Genomic DNA, 19182 nt, shown 5'->3' with positions numbered 1-19182 from the left:
AGAGTATTGACTAACCAAAAATTCTAAATATTGCATATAGCTTAATAAAAACACTATAGTTATTTTAAGTGCTTAAGATCTATGATAACTACCATTTTTAATGTTCAATAAGCCCAACGAGTATCTACTTTCAGTAAGTATTTCATATTAAACTCACAATAGTCAAATGATATTGGTGTTTCTCCACCTACTTTACTCACAAGAGGATAATTAGGCAGGTCAAATAACTTTCTCAACATCTAGCAAGTGCATACTAGAAAAGATGGTACTAAAGCATGACCACATGAACACTGACGTTAGTTTTCTTGTAGTATGCTGTGCGGTCACCTGATGCGATTTGATCACAGGCTTCAACCCAATGGCCCTGAAAGTGAGTCAGCTATTGAACTCTGAGAAGACACAGGGAAGAGTAATTCAATAAATTCCCACTCCAACATGAAAACTTGAAAGCTCTGATGTTTTATAAATTCTGCAATGGACCTTCATAACAATGGCAAATGAAGGTAAATACATATCTTGGATTTATTTAGAACAAATAAATATGAGTTATGTGTACAAAGAAAAAAATATTCCAACTAAAACTTATGGAACCACCAGTCAATATAACAAATCAAACTATGTTCAACATCGAGATCCTGAAGTAAGGGCATATTTTCTGCTAGTCCATTTCACTTAAATAGCCCATTAACATCCCAGGAGCACTGTCACTGTCATCCCGTTGTTTATCGATTTGCTCGAGCGGGCACCAGTAATGTCTCCGCTGTGAGACTTTTTACTGTTTTGTCATATCAAATATGCCACGGGTAGCTTGCCAGGCTCTGCTGTGTGGGCGGGATACTCTTGGTAGTTGCCGGGCTCTCCAAGAGGGAGGGAGGAATCGAACCCGGGTCAGCCACGTGCAAGGCAAACACCCTACCCACTGTGCTATCACTCCAGTCCATAAAAACTCTCTGAACTCATTATCTTCACATAAGCAAATTTATCTCACAATAGTAATATAATGTAGATTCTGTTACTACAATAAAAACTTCAAGATCATTCCTTCCTACCCTTTAGTCAAGTAACACCTAAATTTTCCAAATCTACAAGAAATATATGTGTCTGTGTTTCTTACTTTTTATCTCCTGCCATTTTCCAAGTGCATGTCTTTGATAAACTATTCTAAAAGAGTTTTTAAAAATTTCTCAGGGGAGTGGAGAAATGGTGTAGAGATTAGGGCATTTGCCTAGCACACTGCCCAACCACACTCAAATTCCCAAAACACATACATTCCCCCCCCCCACCCCATTCACCACCAAGGATGCTCTGGGAGCAGAGTCAGGACTAAGCCCTGAGCACAGCTGGATATTCCCTATCCCAAACAAACCAACAAATAAAAACTCTACTTCCTCATTCCATCAATATATCTTTATCAACATCAAATCACCCATTTCTTAATCAAACATACTCACAAATGTCTGTAGGCTAATATCCAATTCCTTAAACTTAGTTCTCCTTTTCAATCTTATGACTTCTCCATTGAATTGAATCTCAGCTACTTAACCTCTTCTAGGACCAGTAATTATTCAAAGCCACAAATGTGTGTGTCACTATTCTCTCTCTCTCTCCATAATACGCCTCTTACTTACCCGAACTCACAGCTCCCTCTTTCTTACACCTAGAAATAACTTGGCATTAGTGGAAACAGTATACTGGAGACAGTCTGGAGACTTTGTAACAGTGTGAGCTGTGGTCATCCTTCTGAATTTGACTTTTCTTACTTAAAACATTAAGACAATAACTTAATGGTAAATATTAGAAGTAATAGAGGCCACAGCTGAATGCATATTTTGCATATAGGGCAACTGACTTTGAGCCCCAGCACCACAGGCTTCCCTGAGCACTGCTAGGAGCAACCCCTCCGTACAGAGCCAGGAGCTGTCCCTGAACACCGGCAGATATGGCACAGGAAGAAACGAAAAGAAGCAAACAAAGCAATGGACACAGAATGAAGGGAGACATTGATGAATGATAGTAATTTGTTATTACTATCAAATCTTAATCTCTAACACCCAGCTCAAATGTTTAAAACACCTTGTTTCTTGCTATCCTACACTAGAAAGAAGCACCTAAGTAATTATCCAAGCTCTTAATGTTAAGGATTCCATTTTGCATATCTATATGTTCCAGAATACCTATATTTATTATACAAATAGCAAGCTTTTAATAAATATTTGGCAGGGAAAGTCATGAACAAAAGCTCAGGGAACTGAATTACTATTCACTATATCTCATTGCACCAGTTAATTACTTAGAAGCATATTTTGAAACAATCTTCAATTAAATAAAATCTTTTATTAAGTATATTAGGGAATAATTCATTCTGGACAAGGTAATTTTTTGGTAGTTTCTTAGAAAATGAAACATCCCCCCCACACACAACCCTCTTCTTAAGTAGAAAGAATTCTAAAACACTTCCCAGTGCTTTTCAAAAAATGACTAAAAAACCACAAATGACTTTGCTACAACCACCCCACTCACCACCCCACACTTCAGTATCATGAAAAACTAGCCAGCGTGATTGATGCCAAGCAAATTTGAATAATAACCTATGACCTTCCCTCCTGCATGCATTCCGCTAAATAACACTACTTGGCTGTCGCTTTCAGGCAGCAGGACTCGAACAGTCCCCATCTTTATTAGAGGCACTGACAAACTTTCGATCCTCAGGTGTTAAATACAACTATAGGAACTTTCAGAATTCTGTTCTCTCTCATTTTTGAGGCTGGAGTCATACATACTGAATGGAAGAGCTTGCCACTAAGCAAAATGGTCATTATTGGTAAAGTTGGAAACATTTTCTGGGCACTTACATTGGCTGTAGGCTCAACTAGTGCTAAGTCAGCACACTAAAACAATGATCACAATTCTCAAAAATAGAAAGGGTCATTTTACTGATGAGAAAATAAAATCTCTGAGAAGTATACTCTAGCATGAACAGGGGCACTAAGTGTAAAAGCCAAGCTAAAAAACTTGTACAAGGCAGGCATGATGGGTTAGAGTTATAGTGCAGCAAGTAGGGAGTTCCCCTTGCATGCGGCCTACCCAGATTTGATCCCTCCGCCCCTCTCGGACAGCACAGAAAGCTACTGAGAGCATTTCGCCCACAGGGTAGGGTTGGCAAGGTACCCGTGGCATATTCGATAAGTCAAAAACAGTAAAACAAGTCTCACAATGGAGACATTACTGAAGCCCGCTCGAGCAAATCGATGAGCAACGGGATGACAGTGACAGTGAAATTGATGGTTACAGCAGGCAGGGAGTTTGCCTTGTATGTAGCTCACACAGGTGGTTTGATCCCTGTCACCACATATGGTCCTCCAAAACCTAGGAGTGATCCCTGAGCTCAGAGCCTTGAGCACCACAAGGTATGGCGCCAAAACAAATATATACAAAAATGAACTAAAACCCTGTACATCATACTACTCATTCTTATCTTTCATTCAGCATTATCGAAAACAGGAAAATCTGGAATAAGTGATTTTTAGTGACACAGAAAAGTGGTCCCTTAAATATCAAAAAATCTTGGAATCTTCCTAATATGCATCACACATGTACACAATCTTCATGTGATAAAACACCAGGCATAACTATATGTGTGCCTGCTCTAATGGCCTTTCACTAAAGATCATTCACTGTGCTATGGATAGTTTGGAGGGAAATAAGTGGGAATGGATGCATGTCCAAATGGATATTTTGTTAAATTCTTCCAACAACAACTTGAGTTTGTTAAGTGACAGGAATCCTATTTTAGCAGCTTCCCTCCATGCCTCCCTTCGGCTTATGGTACAGACTCGAGACAAATATGTGCTCTGATCTTGAAATGTTTCACTGCCCCGTGGTCTGCAGACTCTGCTTTCCTCAGTATTTCTTAGGATGTACCTATGAAAATCTATAATAAAACATATTCGAGGCTCGAATGTATAATCAAGCAAAATTTTATCTCTAATCGAGAAAAAGGGGAAACCAACATAAAAAGACAATTGTGATTGCTGCTCTGAACTGCTGTGGGGGTTGGATGTATTGGGAGTTTGAACATTTGGGAGGTTGAACACCTTGGGATGTGAGCATTTGGGGGTGTTTGTGGAGACAGTACCACACAAGTTGGAGAAACTAGATTTTGTACTTAAGAGTTAACACGGATGCTATTAAAAGAAAACTCTGAATAAGAATTTGATCTAGGTATCTGCCAGCCACCAAAGGTATTATAGAAATACATGAACCCAAACTTCCTGTTCTTTATAAGGAAAATAGGATGACACCCCTCATAATGTAATCTGAGAGATCAGCATCGATATGAAAAATTCTTGACAGTGAATGGTGTTAAACATTGGAATGCTTATCAGGACATTTTTTTAGAACAGTAATTCTATAAAAACATTTTAATGACATTCAAAGGAAACACATTTTTGCATTCATTTAGAAGAGCCAAAATAATTGTTAGCAAATATGGATCTGTTTAATTTGTGAAAGCAAAACTTTTCTTCTTCTACTTCAGACCTAGATTAATATTCAAAAAGACAGATCTCACTCCATTATTTCTTAGAGCAAAGGCGATAGTTTGACTAATATGTCTAACACTAATACTTTCTCAAAATATCTGACAAATATGACCACATGGGGTAAGAAGATTAAGGTGTTTTCTGGCATACTCCCCATCCTTAGAAAAGCAGAACTTTTGATGGCAGAAAACAAAAAGTTTTCAGTGGGGAGCCATGGGGGCTGCCTTCTGTCCTATCAATCTCCAAATTCTCAAATTACAGATCTGCTGTTGTTTGCTGACACATCTGCTTTGCAATGTAAAATAGTGTTTTCTTTAATAAGAATTCTTCAAAAAGCCCCGTAGGCTCTTCGCCTTTGTTTGCACAGCCTGAGAGTTTTCATTTAAAGTTTTCACACTGTTTTTAAAATTCTCCATTTTTGTTTCTAAAATAGTTAGGCAAAGTCCATAACCCTCCGTTCTGGCTTCACATTTCAACTACATGCGAAGGTAGAGAGAAATGTGCAAAGAAAAGCTTGACGGTTTCAATAAATGAAATGATTCCAAATGACCAGCACGGTCACCTTCCCTGCATTGCTGTCAAGACTATGGGGAAAAAAGAAATCAAGAGATACTTCTGCCATGGTCTCTATTCCCAGGATGCAACCCCCCTATGAAAGTCACAGGGAAAAGCCACTTGTTTGTTTATTAGGTGGCAATTCTGGCAATATGATAATGTGAAAGATGGGAATAGACAGTGGAATGATCACAGAAACCTAAAATTCTTTCCTAATCAGGCAAGGTTAATACTTGATCTTCTCTACACAGAATTGGGCCTGAAACTCTGATATTTCTCACTCTATATAGAGTGCATGCTTCAAAAGTCAAACCTGAACTTCTAAGAATATAGTGGCCATTTACTCACTAAAAAAATAAGCAGAGGGTTTTTTTGAAGGACCGCCAATGAAAGCACAGACATTGAATTCTTTTTATATCAATTATGTGTAACCATACTGCAAAAGCTTTAAAAGTTTTCATAAATATAAGGGGACCTAGACAAGTGACAATTATATACAAGTATGGCGCCTTCACAGCTGAGCATTTATCCTTACCTTTACTACAACTAAAAGTTTTTTGAAACAGGATATTCCTTTGATACTCTGACATATAGTTGCCTAGTTCTCCCTCTTGGACATCCTGACAAGCTACTGAGAGTCTACTGCCCACTCAGGAGAGCCTGGCAAGCTCCCCGTGGTGTATCCATATCCCAAATACAGTAACAGATATACATACTTCTCGGAGAGCCCAGCAAGCTACTGAGAGTATCCCGCCCGCATGGCAGAGCCTGCCAAGCTCCTGTGGTGTATTCGATATGCCAAAAACAGTAACCATAGGTCTCATTTCCCTGACCCTGAAAGAGCCTCCAATGGTTGGGAAAGTTGAGTAAGGTGAAGCTGCTAACATCTCAGGGCTGAGTGTAATAGAGACGTTATTGGCGCCCACTCAAGTAAATCGACAAACAACTGGATGACAGTGATACAGTGATACTCTGAAATCAAGGTTCCCTGATGGAATTCTCTGGGAAGACATGATTTTTAAAAGATACAGGGGTGACATTTTATAGTACAGTGTATTTCTATAACACATGCTCCTGAGGTTAAATTTTGCTTGAAGCAAGCACACCAAAACCATAAATATTCCCTTACTATCAAATCTTGTAGGAAGGAGAGATGGTGAAAGAGTGATACAGTCTATTTTTCATAGCTAATATAATGAGTCAGGAGATGCACTGTTCATGCTACAAGCATAGAGAGGCCAAGAGCTTGCAGAAAGGAGCAACATGTAAAACTGAGAACTGCACAAAAGTCTAGAAACATGAAGGCTTTAAAATTTCAAAAAGTTGAGAACTGCACAAAAGTATGGAAAAACAAAATTCCTCAAATACACCAGGTCTCTTTATGACAGTTACATGATATATAGCGTAGAAAGTCTTGACTTCTAACCAATATCTAGCTTAGTAGTTTACACGATTGCTTCCTTTTTTTCCTCTTTCCATCAGATGCTCATCAAAAATGTGCCTTCTTGAAATTTGCAGTAAACTTTTCTGAACTTTCATTTGAACGTGTATCCTATAAGACAGAACAGTCTTCCTTTGCAATATGTCTTAACTTGGAAGTCTCTGTCTTTTGGTATGTTACCAATTGAATGCTTGTGTTCTTTCAAGTTTTATGTTTAAATCTTAACCACCAATATGATGACAGCATTTGTAGGTAAGATCTCTGGGAAGAAGATTGCTCCTTAGAATATAGCCCCTATAAAAAAGGATTCAGACAGTCTCTTCGAACGAGGAAGTAGACACCAAATCTACCACAACCTTGATCTTGGTCACTCCAGCCTGCAGAACTTCGAGAAATAAATGTCTGCTACTTATGCCACATCACCTAGGATATTTTGTTACAGCAATCACAATAGGCTAAACTGTGTGGAAAAATACTATTGAGAAGGATGTTTTGCTGATCAAGAGGACTTCAGCATTGAAGGAGCTTAGTATAGATGCCCTAGCAGAAAGAGGAGACTTGGTCAGGGATATCTGAGAAAGATTGTTTATTCAAATGCCCTCTGGTCACAACTGTATTAAAAGGACGTTGTATGTTCACTATATGTTTTTATGTTCTTTGTATGTGCACAAAGAGGGCTTTGTATGTCCTTGGAGTAAATATGGTTTGTGTACATCTAGAGTAAGGCATGACAAGTATCTTCACTTGCTGTCATTTATAATTTCTGACCAAGATGGGCATATTCCTATATTGTTAAATAAAATTTCCTGGCTAGCATTTATTCTTATCAATAAGTCACTTAATCAACTATTTAATCAAATCATTCAAAGTCATCCTTTAGATGTACAACTGTATTACCAAGGACAAAACATCTGCAGGGGTCCCCAGTGTGCAGAGTTACCTGCCCTGCCAGAGAATGGATCCAGCCTGCTAAGCTTTTTCAATTCTCATATATTTTTTTAATAGCTTATCTCTTCTCTCCCTTGTTTCAAGCTGTCTGTCAGCTGTCACATTTTACTGCTGTCAGTGAGCTGCCTTTATCACACCCCCAATTTGATGTCGCTAATCTGCTGTCAGCTGAAAAATAAGATAATCAAGACCTCTGAAATTGTATTCACAATAAATGGTGAGTGGAGTACTGGATGAAGATTTGAGATATGAGTTCTGATTCCTACCCTGTCTATATCTAGCTGTGTGGTTGCCAGAAAACAAGTAACTTCTCTGGGTCCTGGGACCGTTCCCTCTAAGTGAGGAGAAGAGGAAAAAGAGAGAGGGAAAGAAGGAGAGAGGGAGGAAGGAAGAGGGGTGATGGTGAGAGAAAGTGAAGGTTGGGAGGAGACACGGGCAAAGAGAGATCTCATCCAGATTTGCATCTTAAAGATTTTCTGACTACCAGAAAAAACTTAATTTTTTTTTCCTGTGATTGAACATAATGCATAACATAATGCCACAAAAGTGTGAAGTATCACTGACCCTTTAAAAGACACATTTAATGTATGTTGAAGTCACCCCATTATTGATGCTTACTCTTCTGACCACCATTTATCACCTCCTAAAACTCCTTCCTCAAACAGGATGACCCCCTGACTTGTACCTTTTCTTCCCATTTTAATCTTGGACTCTTCCTAACTCTTCCTAACCTATCAAAGTGTTAAGAGTGTTAAAGAGCATTTCAAAGTTAAAAATCAGAAAAATGGTGAAATCCAGCACAGAGCCTGAGAGGAAATGACCTGTGTCCTAGACACATAGGTTAGAATGTACCATAGAGGCTAGTACAATAGTACAATAGAGGCTAGTGCAATAGTACAGTAGTACAGTAGCTAGGACACTTGTCTTGCATATGGCTAAATCAGGTTTGATCTCCAGCATCCCGTGTGGTTGCCCTGAGTCCTGCCAGGGGTTATATCTGAGCACAGAGCCAGGATTTAGCCCTGAACACTCCCAGTGTGCCCCCCACCCCCCAAAAAAACCCAGAATGTACAACAATGTGTCAAATGCAGTAATTGTAGGTTACATTAAGAGGACTTTAATTTGACCACGAGATTTATCTGGTCATGAGACTGACATGATCAGTACCCTTGACCAAAAAATTTTAGTGGAATAACTGTAGAGAGAACAATGAGAATAAAATTGGAAGCAACAGTGTAAACATTGCTTCCAACAGATTTTGCTATCAAAGAAATGAGGCAGTGTCAGAAAAAGACAATGACTGAAGTAAATTTATTTCAGATACAAGTAAAATTTATTTCAGCGATACAAGTAATATGTATGTATAAACATGTGTGTATAAACATATATACATATTTATGCATGTATGTATATACATATACGTATGTGTGTGCAGAGATCACTCCTCGAAGTAGTTGGGGAGCATATCTAAGCTGGAGATTAAAACTGCAGTGGGAAGTGTGCAAGGCATGTTCCTTAACCCCTGTACTATTTCTGCAGTCCAAGAGCAAGAGTCTTTATGCATCTGAGAAAGACGGGCTCAACAAAGAAATGGTGCCTCAGACAGAAGCTCCATGAGGTCATCCATAGGAATGGGTGTAAAGGTAGAATGTGTCTCCCAGAAGCACATAAGTTGGTAGATGCAAGGGAAACAGTGTGAAGAAACTCTCTGCATGCTCCTATTTTTCAGTCATATTTGAGACTGAAGAAGAAAGATTTAGCATTGCAAGTTTTAAAAAGAAAGGAACTGAACTGCATGATTAGTTATCCAGAAAAGAAGAATTGTGGTATTCTTGTCAGGCAATTGAGAGGCATCTGAATTTGAGTCATGAATTTAGAGTGGGTTAATAAGAATGGCTAGGAGATTTTCTAATTAAATGTAAAATAAATGATGGAAAAAATCGAGAGTAGAGACTGGAGATATATATCAGGGGTAGAGGGCACGTCTTGCAGGCCTGAGGCCCTGGCATTGCTGCCATGTCCTACTGAATCAAATAAATGTGTAAGAAATGGATAAAAGTGAGGAGCCTGCTTGATCCACAGATTCTAGGTGAGGCCAAAATTCTGAGATGGGATTGATAAATAAACCACACAATTGCCATCAGACACCAATTTTAGCAGAATACATCTCTATTTTCAGGTACTGACTTGGAGGAAATGAAAAGAAACATGCTCCGTTATATTCAAGTACAATAATGTGCCAGGTTAAATATAATAGGACTGGGAGAATAAATATGAATTCATCTTTATTGGGAGTCGGTTACATACCAATGAGATGATAAAATCTATATACGCACAACCATTAAATACACTTGAACAGTTTACAGAGGTGTGGTCAAGACTCAAGCCACATCCATGCAACTACGGTGCTTCAGAGTTTTCCCATTCCAAAGTATTTGCTATCACATAATGAAATACTTTCAAAAGAATATTCTTTTTTGCTACTGTTATTTCTGGTCTTTGAGGATACAGACAATACATGTAAGGAAGGTCATAGGTAACAAAGAGCAAAAGGGCAGGAGAAATGACACAGGGGTTACAGCTCTTGCCTTGCAAGCCTCTGCCCTGACTTGATCCCCAGCACCAAATATAGTCCCCGAAGCAGCACCTGCAATGGGAGTTATCCCTCAACAAAGAGCCAGGGACAAGCCCTAAGTACTTGAACGTGTGGCCAAAACTTCTTTCCAAATGAAAATGAAAATAAAAGGGTCTACCAAGAGTAGTAGAGATAAGGACCAGGAGGTCTGCCACTCAGATTGGAAATTGGCCTCACATGCTGGGGGAAAAGCTGAGATAGATAAGGGAACACCAAGTAGAGGATGTTGGGAGGACCCATTCGTGTTGAAAGATGTATGCCGAAAGTAGACCGAACATGATGGCCCCTCAATACCTCTACTGCAAACTACAACACCCAAAAAAAGAGAAAACAAAAGGGAATGCCCTGCCGCAGAGTAGGGTGGGGTGATGAGGGATGGGGTGGGGGTGGTGGGAGGGATACTGGGAACATTGGTGGAGGAGAATTGGCATTGATGGAGGGATGGGTAAACGATCACTGTATGACTGAAATGCAAACACGAAAGTTCATAAATTTGTAACTGTACCTCTCGGTGATTCACTAATAAACTTTTTATAAAATAAAATAATAAATAAATAAATAAATAAATAAATAAATAAATAAATAAAAGGGTCTAGAGAGACAGTACAGTGAATAGGACACTTGCCTTGCACACACAGCTGACCTGAGCACAATCCCTGGCACACTGTAAGTTCCCTGAGCCCTGTCAGAGCGATTCCTAAATACAAAGCTAGGAATAACCCTTGAACACTGCCAAATGTAGTCTCCAAAAGAAAATAAATACTAAGTACAACAAGTCAAATATTATTTAATTCCCTATGTGACATTCACACTCTGATTTTAACAGTTATCAACTTTCTAACTCCTCATATATTTTGCTGAAGTACAGTAAGTATTCTTTTCTTATTAATAACTATTATATTACTGATTATTTAACACATTATATTAATAATTTAATTGTGCCTTATGCATTTTTATCCCTTAAATCACTCTTTCTATGATCAAATGATGTTATGATGTTATATAAGGCAAAAGATAATAATAATAATAATAATAATAATAATTAACAAGCTATTTTTGGGAGAGACTAGAAAATGAGGTGTTTTCCTTGCACATGACTGACCTAAGTTGGATCCTTAGCACCCTACATGGTCCCCGAGCACTCCAGGAGGGATCCCTGAATACAGCTCTAGGAGTAACTCCTGAGCACTACCAAGTATGGTCCAAAACCAAAATAAAACAACAAAGAAAAATTGTTTCTTTTTTTCAGATCACGTTTTTCAATTGTCTCTGGAATTACTAAATATTTCCAACATCACAACAAAGTAATACTCTTTTAATTCTTCAGGAATTAGAATGATTGTCACTCATGCAAAAAATCACTTACTTTATATGGGTTTGGGTCGGATAAAGCAAATTACCATTTGAAAATAATTCAAATAACACTCTGTGCTAAGACCTTACTTATGAGTGTTATCTTGGCCACAGTGGTTTTTAACCATCTACCATTTAACTAGATTTATTTATGGTAATACAGTCCAAATTAATAAAGTATTCACTTGCCACAGGTATATTTAACATAAGATGTTGTAGGAATATATTGATACAAATGAACCTTAAATAAACCATAATTTATTTGGCATTCAATAACAGCAATATTTGAAAGATAAACTTTTTTCTTCAAATTTTATGAAAAAAATGTATGACCAAAAAGCTCTTATTTTTAAAGAGCAAAAACTTAGAGATCAACTTCATGTTTAAAGTTCAAAGCCGTATTCTAGCTACATAGATTCTAGTTACATAGATCTAAATTACATTTTTCAAAAGCTGATAATCTCTCATCACATGTAAAGTGAATTTTGTATATATGATTTCTATTGTATTTATATATGCATCTATATACAAAAGTACCTGAAATCAACTGTAATCTTAGCGCTACTAAGTTTTATTGCTTTCGAAGTAGTACAGAAAGCATTGTGTTTACAGCCAATAACCAGTCACTGTATCACTGTGTCACTGTCATCACTGTTGCTCATCGATTTGCTAGAGCGGGCACCAGTAATGTCTCCAGTGTGAGACTTGTTGTGGCTGGTTTTGGATTATTGAATAAGCCACAGGTAGTTTGCCAGGTTCTGTCGTGCGGACGAGATACTAGTAGATTGCCAGGCTCTCCAAGAGGGATGGAGGAATCAAATCTGGGTCAACCATGTCCAAGGCAACAAGGAAAGGAATCTTGGGAAGTAGAACACTGAACCAAAAGTGATAGTCAATAGTTTAATCTGGTCCGTGGCAACATTCAGAAATGTGAGGACAAACCAGGCTGTTTCTCTGGCTTCTGTTTTCTGACCTCAAATGACGTAAAGACACAATGGTCTAATTTAAATTCTGTGATTCATTAACTTGATTAGGCATTAGGCTGAGTTTTGTTCAGTGATATACAAACTGGCAGGATATTCAAGGGGCCAGGGAAAGAGCTGGCTGGCAGGGTACCTGGCTTGCACGTAAGATACACTGCATGTGCGAGCTACAGGTTCCATCCTCAATATTCCATGGTGCCCAGGCACCCGGGGAAGCAACCCCAAGCATGACCAGGAGTTAAACCAGTTTGGTCCTGAGACAAATTTAAACAAACAAGAAAATTCTATTTTAAGAATAGTTTCAAAAAGAGCAGCATCTCCAGCTAGTAAACTGCATTTCCCAAGGGAGATATATTCCTGGTGGTAGGAACACTTTTTTTTTCTCTAGATTTACTCAAAAGCGAAAAGCAATTTTTTGACACACTTATTGCTGATTCAGGATAATGCCAGAAGCAACAGTAACCAAGAAGTGGCCTTAGGAACGGAGCAAAGGAAAAGGCATTTGATACATTTTCAACCCAATATAGATATTACTGTGAAAGTTAGCCTAAGAAATGAAAGTAGTCTTAGTAGTGAAATTTAACAGATATTTACTTAGAACCGTCACTAACATACATATAAATGGACATAAGGTCAATGCAAAGGATGAGAAACATCCTTGATATCTATAACTAAGCACAAAGAAGCGAAACACTGAAGCAACTGATAAAGACCATGTCTAGTTTTTTCAAATCAACTCCTGGTGCTCTAATCATAAATGTCCAGTAAATAGTTGCTCATTTAAAAAAATAAAACTGAAGCCAATTTTGTGGCAAACAAATAAGAGAAAAGAGAGGAAAGGAAGTACACAATATGGAAACTAACCATTGCATGATACATTGAGCAAATGATATTTAAAATCTTTGTCAATCACAGCATGGCACACAGAGTTTAATTCAGTCATTTGCCACGCTCATGCTGAACAGCTACAGTTGGGAAAAGTTTACTGATCTGTACACACTTAGAGAATAATTCATGACACAATAATAAAAATCATGTCAAACATACTGACCTGTTCACATCAGGGAACTTGAGGGGATAGTAAATAACTTGGCACTTGGGTCTGATGAGACTTTCCAGGTCCTTGGGCCTGTGATCAGGAATCAACTTCATAAATTTCCCAATAGAAGTGAGAAATGACTCCATATTAAAAACTGAGTTGAATACCACCACATCAGCCACCAGGCTGTAAAGGGAAAATATAAATATAAATGATGAGTCGTCAAGTCGATATGCCTTGCTACTTTTTAGCACTGTGCCACTCTACCTTAGGTTCGTAAACACTCTGCCTTTCTCAATGGCGTTTATCAAAATGTTATTAATATAGGTACATTATTTTCAATAATACATATCAGGAAAGAGCTGTACTATTGCCACCAGGGAGAGGAACAAGAGAAAAATGAAGTAATTTAATGGAATCTGATGAAACTTCAAGCCAAAGTATATGTTTTCAATGTCAGACACCTTTTATATTAGCAATAATAATAGAAATAGCAGAGACTTTTTTCTTTTTGTGGCCCACTACCCACACTGGGTTTCTACATCAGACAGGTATATTATTTTACACTGTAACACTGAGAAGAGAACATTTTGTTAACTCCAATGACACTAATTTATATACAGCTGCTTCATACGAGAAAAATTTCATAATGCTTATTTAAAATCTATTTCTTGTGTTAGCCTTTGCTTCAAGAAACTGTGCTATCTTTTTAAAAGTTCTGAGTCAACATAGGGAAATTATAAGAATCCTCTACGATAACTTATTTCACTATCCTTGGAACCACCAGAGAATAAAAAAAATAGTGGAAAGAGAATCTATAAATCTGTATCTGTAGGTGCTACCAATTATATAAAGAAATATACCACAAAGGATTATAATCCCATGTGTCCATGTTTTCTCATAATTGAAATAAATATAATACTTGCTTTTGTTTTAAATGGAGATACCCTGTTCATCTAATATTTTTCTAAAAATAAACTAAAATACACAGCTATAAAGAACTATGAAAAAGTTACATATAAATATTAGCAGTTTTAAGAACTGTCTAATATTTTCTTTGAAGTCAATGAACATGGGTGGTATAAACTAAATTTATATATACAGTATGAAAATGCAGCATGTTTCCTTACTAAGTCAAAACACTAATTAAATAAATCACTCTTAGAAATAGCTCTTTTGTGTCAAGGTATAATCTGGTGCCTGAGTGTCACTGGATCACAAGGAAAATGAATCCACATGCTTCGATAAGAAGGCTTAGAAAATCAAAAAAGCCAAGCATTTAGTTTTATGTAACCTTAAATATAATAGATCAATAAAACTGAAAAGAAGAAATGTGCATCTATAAGAACTGCAAATGAATAAACAGAATTTACAGAACAGGAATGCCATAGCACGTCTTCAGTTTTGTTTAATTGAAATTTACTGAGATGGCCAAAGCCCCAGCTATTAATATATTGTGGAGTGAAAAACCAACAAAAGGAACGTTGACCTGCCAGCCTTTAGCCTCCCTTGCAAAATTGCTTTTCCATACAAGTATTTTTTTTTAGCTGCAATCTAGAGAAAATTTGGGGTTAGGAGTGATTACATCACGGTAATACAAAAGAATGTCACCAAAGTGCTGACACAACACCCAACAATAAGGAAACCAATCTAATAATACGCCGAAAGTTGAAGGATGTTTTACAGCTCGTCTGTTTTCACCATATGTCACATATTGTAATAGCGACCCACAGGTCATAATATACGGTTACGACATGTGTTCATAAGTCAAAGGGGCTAGTGAAACCTCTCTTTAAGGTGAGTGCTAATGTCAGTCATCTCTTACGTCCTTAACTGGAACAGTCAAGAAAGAAATCTGACAATGCCAACAAAAGCAGAAGTCAGCAAAAACAAAACATTAAAAAAAAAAAGAAAAAAAAAGAAACATTGGTGAAAGCAAGACTCATACTTTTCAAAGAGAATTTGAACAAGTTTCCTTTCTGACATGCTTATTTTTCTTCTAGACAACTGTCTTCTTTCCCGCTTCTCTCTCTCCCTCCCTCTCTTTCCCTCCCTCTCTCTCTTTCCGTCTCTTTCTCTCTCTCTCTCTTTCTTTCTTTCTCTCTCTCTCTCACACACACACACTAGGAAGCCAGTCCATTCTTTCTGTTTATCGGTTTACCCTCTTAAAAGAAGAAAAATACTGAAAATTTTTTCTATTACACTATCATTCTCTATGAACTAAACTAATCCTTTATTGAAGAGAAAGATGAAGGACAATGAAATATATTTTAAGTTATCTACCCTCGTAGTTGGCACGTAACCCAACTACTTCTTCTTCTTTTCTTTTCTTTTTTAAGGATTTTGAGCCAAACCCGGCAGTGCTCAGAAGTTACTTCTGGCTCAGCACTCAGGAATTACTTCTGGCAGTGCTCGAGGGACCATATGGGGCGCTGAGGATCCAACCAAGGTCAGCTGTGTACAAGGCTATATTATCACTCCAGCCCCTCATATCATTCTTAAAAACTCAGTCAGCTAAATTAAAGATCTAAAATAGTTTCTAAAAATATTTTTTGTTTATTCTATCCCTAATATGAATGGGTATAACTTTCATTACTTTTAAAGTCATCTGTAAAAGAAAAAATAAATTTAATTTCCCCCAGTTATTTCTCAGGGGTAATAAATACACACTATGTGAGAAAAAAATGAATGATGCAAACTCAAGAAATCAAAATATTACAAATGTTTTCCATACTTAAAAAGAAAAAGGTCATTTTATTTTTGTTTATAAGATGCATTTCCCTTCTCTGTTTGTATGAAATAAAGTATTTTAGTTGCATTATGAAATTTTAAAATGCCTACTTTTTATGAGACACTTGACAAAAAGCAGTTTCATCCCTGAAGCAGTCTGTAGAAATAATTGCAGGGAAACTTTTACAAAATGCTCAATACATAGATCTATTACCATACAGCTCTTTTTTCTATGTCAACTACACTATGGAATATACTTACAAGAGTTTGGAATCAGTTTAAAGATATCATCTATCCCAGTCAATAATAACTATTGAAAAAGGTGAGTAAGAATATACCACATCACAAGCAGATTCCATTCAATTGTTAGAGTTTCATGAATAGGATCCAACAGCGAAGCCAATTCAGAGTTGCTGACTTGTTCCATTAACTAAGCTTCAGGAGATAAACTTTGTTGAAGCAACAATAGAAAAGTGCCATCACCTTTGAAATGTCATGGTATTTTAAAGCTGTGCAATTTCAGAAGATTCAATGAAGATGGGTAGATTGTGGAGAGAGCAGTCACCTAAAGATTCAATTTCCATACTCTTCTCTTTTAATCAAAAAGAGGGGCTTGGAGGAAATCCTTTTGCTCCATTATGCTTTAATTTTTGTTCACTCCTCTGTAAATTTCAATTTTTTATTTCAGTGGGATACAGTGAAATTGACAGGTAAACAAGAGTTGACTTAAATGCTTTTTCCTAAAAGTTTGCTTTCAGAGAATACAGTCCCTGTCAAATCCTTGGTTCTATTTTGAAAGTTACTCAAATAAAAAATTAGTTCAACATATAATTAGAATGTTACATCTACATATCTTATGAAAGGATTCGCTGTGATCTTATTCAAATACTGTAGAAGCAAAAGTAATTGCTCCCATGAAAGGTTGCTTAAATATTTGCACCTCCTTACGGTGTTGCTGAAAGTAAGCGTGCGGGATGTCTCCAGGTAGAAAAAGTTAATCATCTGTGAAGGGAAAGGTGGCAAAGGACTCATATAATGATGCGATCTATACCTACCATGAGAGAATTTGGTTGTATCCATATTGAAAATCCCTCTCCTGACATTTCTTGACAGGATATATCAATTGGTTCTCGTGGAAGTACAGAATCTTTTTCAATTTCCCAAGGTCAGGCCGAAGGGCAGCCAGTTCAGTCAGGTTAAGCACTGAGCTCGAAAAGAGGATCCTAGAAACAGAGGAGAGTCAGTTTTACCGTCCCGAGCATGCTCAGAGGGGTCAGCTTTTGCCCTTCTCTCTCGCCTCATCCCAACCCAAGACAAACATATCCCCTATAGAGAGACATCAATACTTAAGCCTTAATACCATGTAGCAGCATTCTAAGTTTTGATCTCTTAAAAAACGGCCGCTAAGAAGTATAAAAGCCCCGAATCTCATTGGTCTTCTCAGCTCTGTTACTGAGAGATGCAAAAAGGAAAAAAAAAAAGAGAGAGAGAGAGCTGCATGGATTTTATTGAAAAAGGCAAGAAAAGCTCTATCTGAAGGACAAATGGAACAAAGATAAGGCTGACTGGGGAATACTTTGCTTGCCAGTTTCATTACACTTTACTTCTTTATGCAATCAACTACTGAAATTCAATATATGAGCACGAATGGCACATGTTCATGTTATGACATAAGCCCCTTTGATTTATGCAATAGACTTATCTAGTGTGGTCTTTTCCTCTTGGCATGCTGTTCTCACTGGCCCTCCTCCTTCTTTTTTAACTATTATGCAATATTTGCTGATTTGGGAGTGGGGGGAACACTTTCTTCTCCATTACCAGGCTGCTAATGGCACCAGATGTACAATCTGTAAAATCACTTATATAAAACATAAATATAAAACAACCACAATAACAACAGGCTGACTCCTTGTCTTTGCGGGAATAAAAGAAACCTATCCATGTTTATATACGAAAACTGTCGAATTACTCATTCATTTCCTCCAAACATTGACTAAGGGCTTACTATATGCCAGTGTCTATCCAGAGAAAAACAAAAGGGAAAAATGAGAAAGAGCACAGGGAGGAAACGCTACTATAACAGTGACATCTACAAAATATCAGAGGAACACTCAGAGAAGACTAATACCTGAACAAAACAATACATGCCACTATATGTGGGCACCCAAAAGGGACAAATTACAGTCCCTGAACGGCTGAGGACATTTAGATGGCACAACTTTGATGAAATGCCACCTTTACAATGTAATGTAGCATCATTTGACCCTTACAGTTTAAAATCCCATTCAGAAAGAAAAAAAAAAACTGAGGGATCAAGAAGGCTAAGGGTTTTCTGCAGAATCATAGTGAAAGTAGCAAAGCAGGGACTTCTGGTATTTTCGGATCAAAGTGTTTCCCATTATATCACAGATACGAATTGTTTGTGAACCACTTACACTGCAAATGCTTTTTCTGGACTTAATAAATACAAAATATCATCCTTGTTATTACCATGATCACTACTACTATAAATTCTCCTTGTCTGACAAGCCAAATGTCTAGCTTCAGGTGTTTATATGATCTGTAGCACTAGTCTTTCACATAAGAAGAATGGTTACATACTATGCGAGTGCAGACGCTTGGCTTGTGTGTGTGTGCGTGTGTGTGTTTGTGTGTGTGTGTGTGCTAAACAGGAATTAAAGGGACTTTTCATGAGCTAAACAAGGTCCCAGAATACCAACAGTCAGTAATCTGTCCTTAAACCCACATTACTGTTTTACTGTCATGGCTTACCACTTTAAAGTGAAATTGACAGGCTGGAGCGAAAGAACAGTTGGTAGGGCATTTGCCTTGCACACAGCCAACCCAGGTTCAAATCCCAGCATTCCATATGGTCCCCTGACCACCGCCAGGGGTAATTCCTGAGTGCAGAGCCAGGAATAACCCCTATGCATCGTCAGGTGTGACCCCCCAAAAAA

At 37.6% G+C, this 19182-nt stretch overlaps 1 protein-coding gene across 5 annotated transcripts in view; it reads right to left on the bottom strand.

Moving 5' to 3' along the window:
- Nucleotides 1-19182, bottom strand: part of GTDC1 (glycosyltransferase like domain containing 1) — a 427297-nt gene that overhangs the window by 200228 nt on the left and 207887 nt on the right. For all 5 annotated transcript variants that reach the window (XM_055145858.1, XM_055145876.1, XM_055145886.1 and 2 more), the window contains exons 4-5: nucleotides 17281-17448; nucleotides 13508-13681 (exon numbers count right to left, since the gene is read on the bottom strand). In XM_055145858.1, the coding sequence (XP_055001833.1) occupies nucleotides 13508-13681; nucleotides 17281-17448 (342 nt within the window). The remainder of the gene's footprint in view (nucleotides 1-13507; nucleotides 13682-17280; nucleotides 17449-19182) is intronic.

Source organism: Sorex araneus, chromosome 1 (genome assembly GCF_027595985.1).
Source record: "Sorex araneus isolate mSorAra2 chromosome 1, mSorAra2.pri, whole genome shotgun sequence".
NCBI classification, from domain to species: domain Eukaryota; kingdom Metazoa; phylum Chordata; class Mammalia; order Eulipotyphla; family Soricidae; genus Sorex; species Sorex araneus.
Note: the sequence above shows the minus strand (reverse complement) of the source record. Positions and strands in the feature narration are given on the sequence as shown.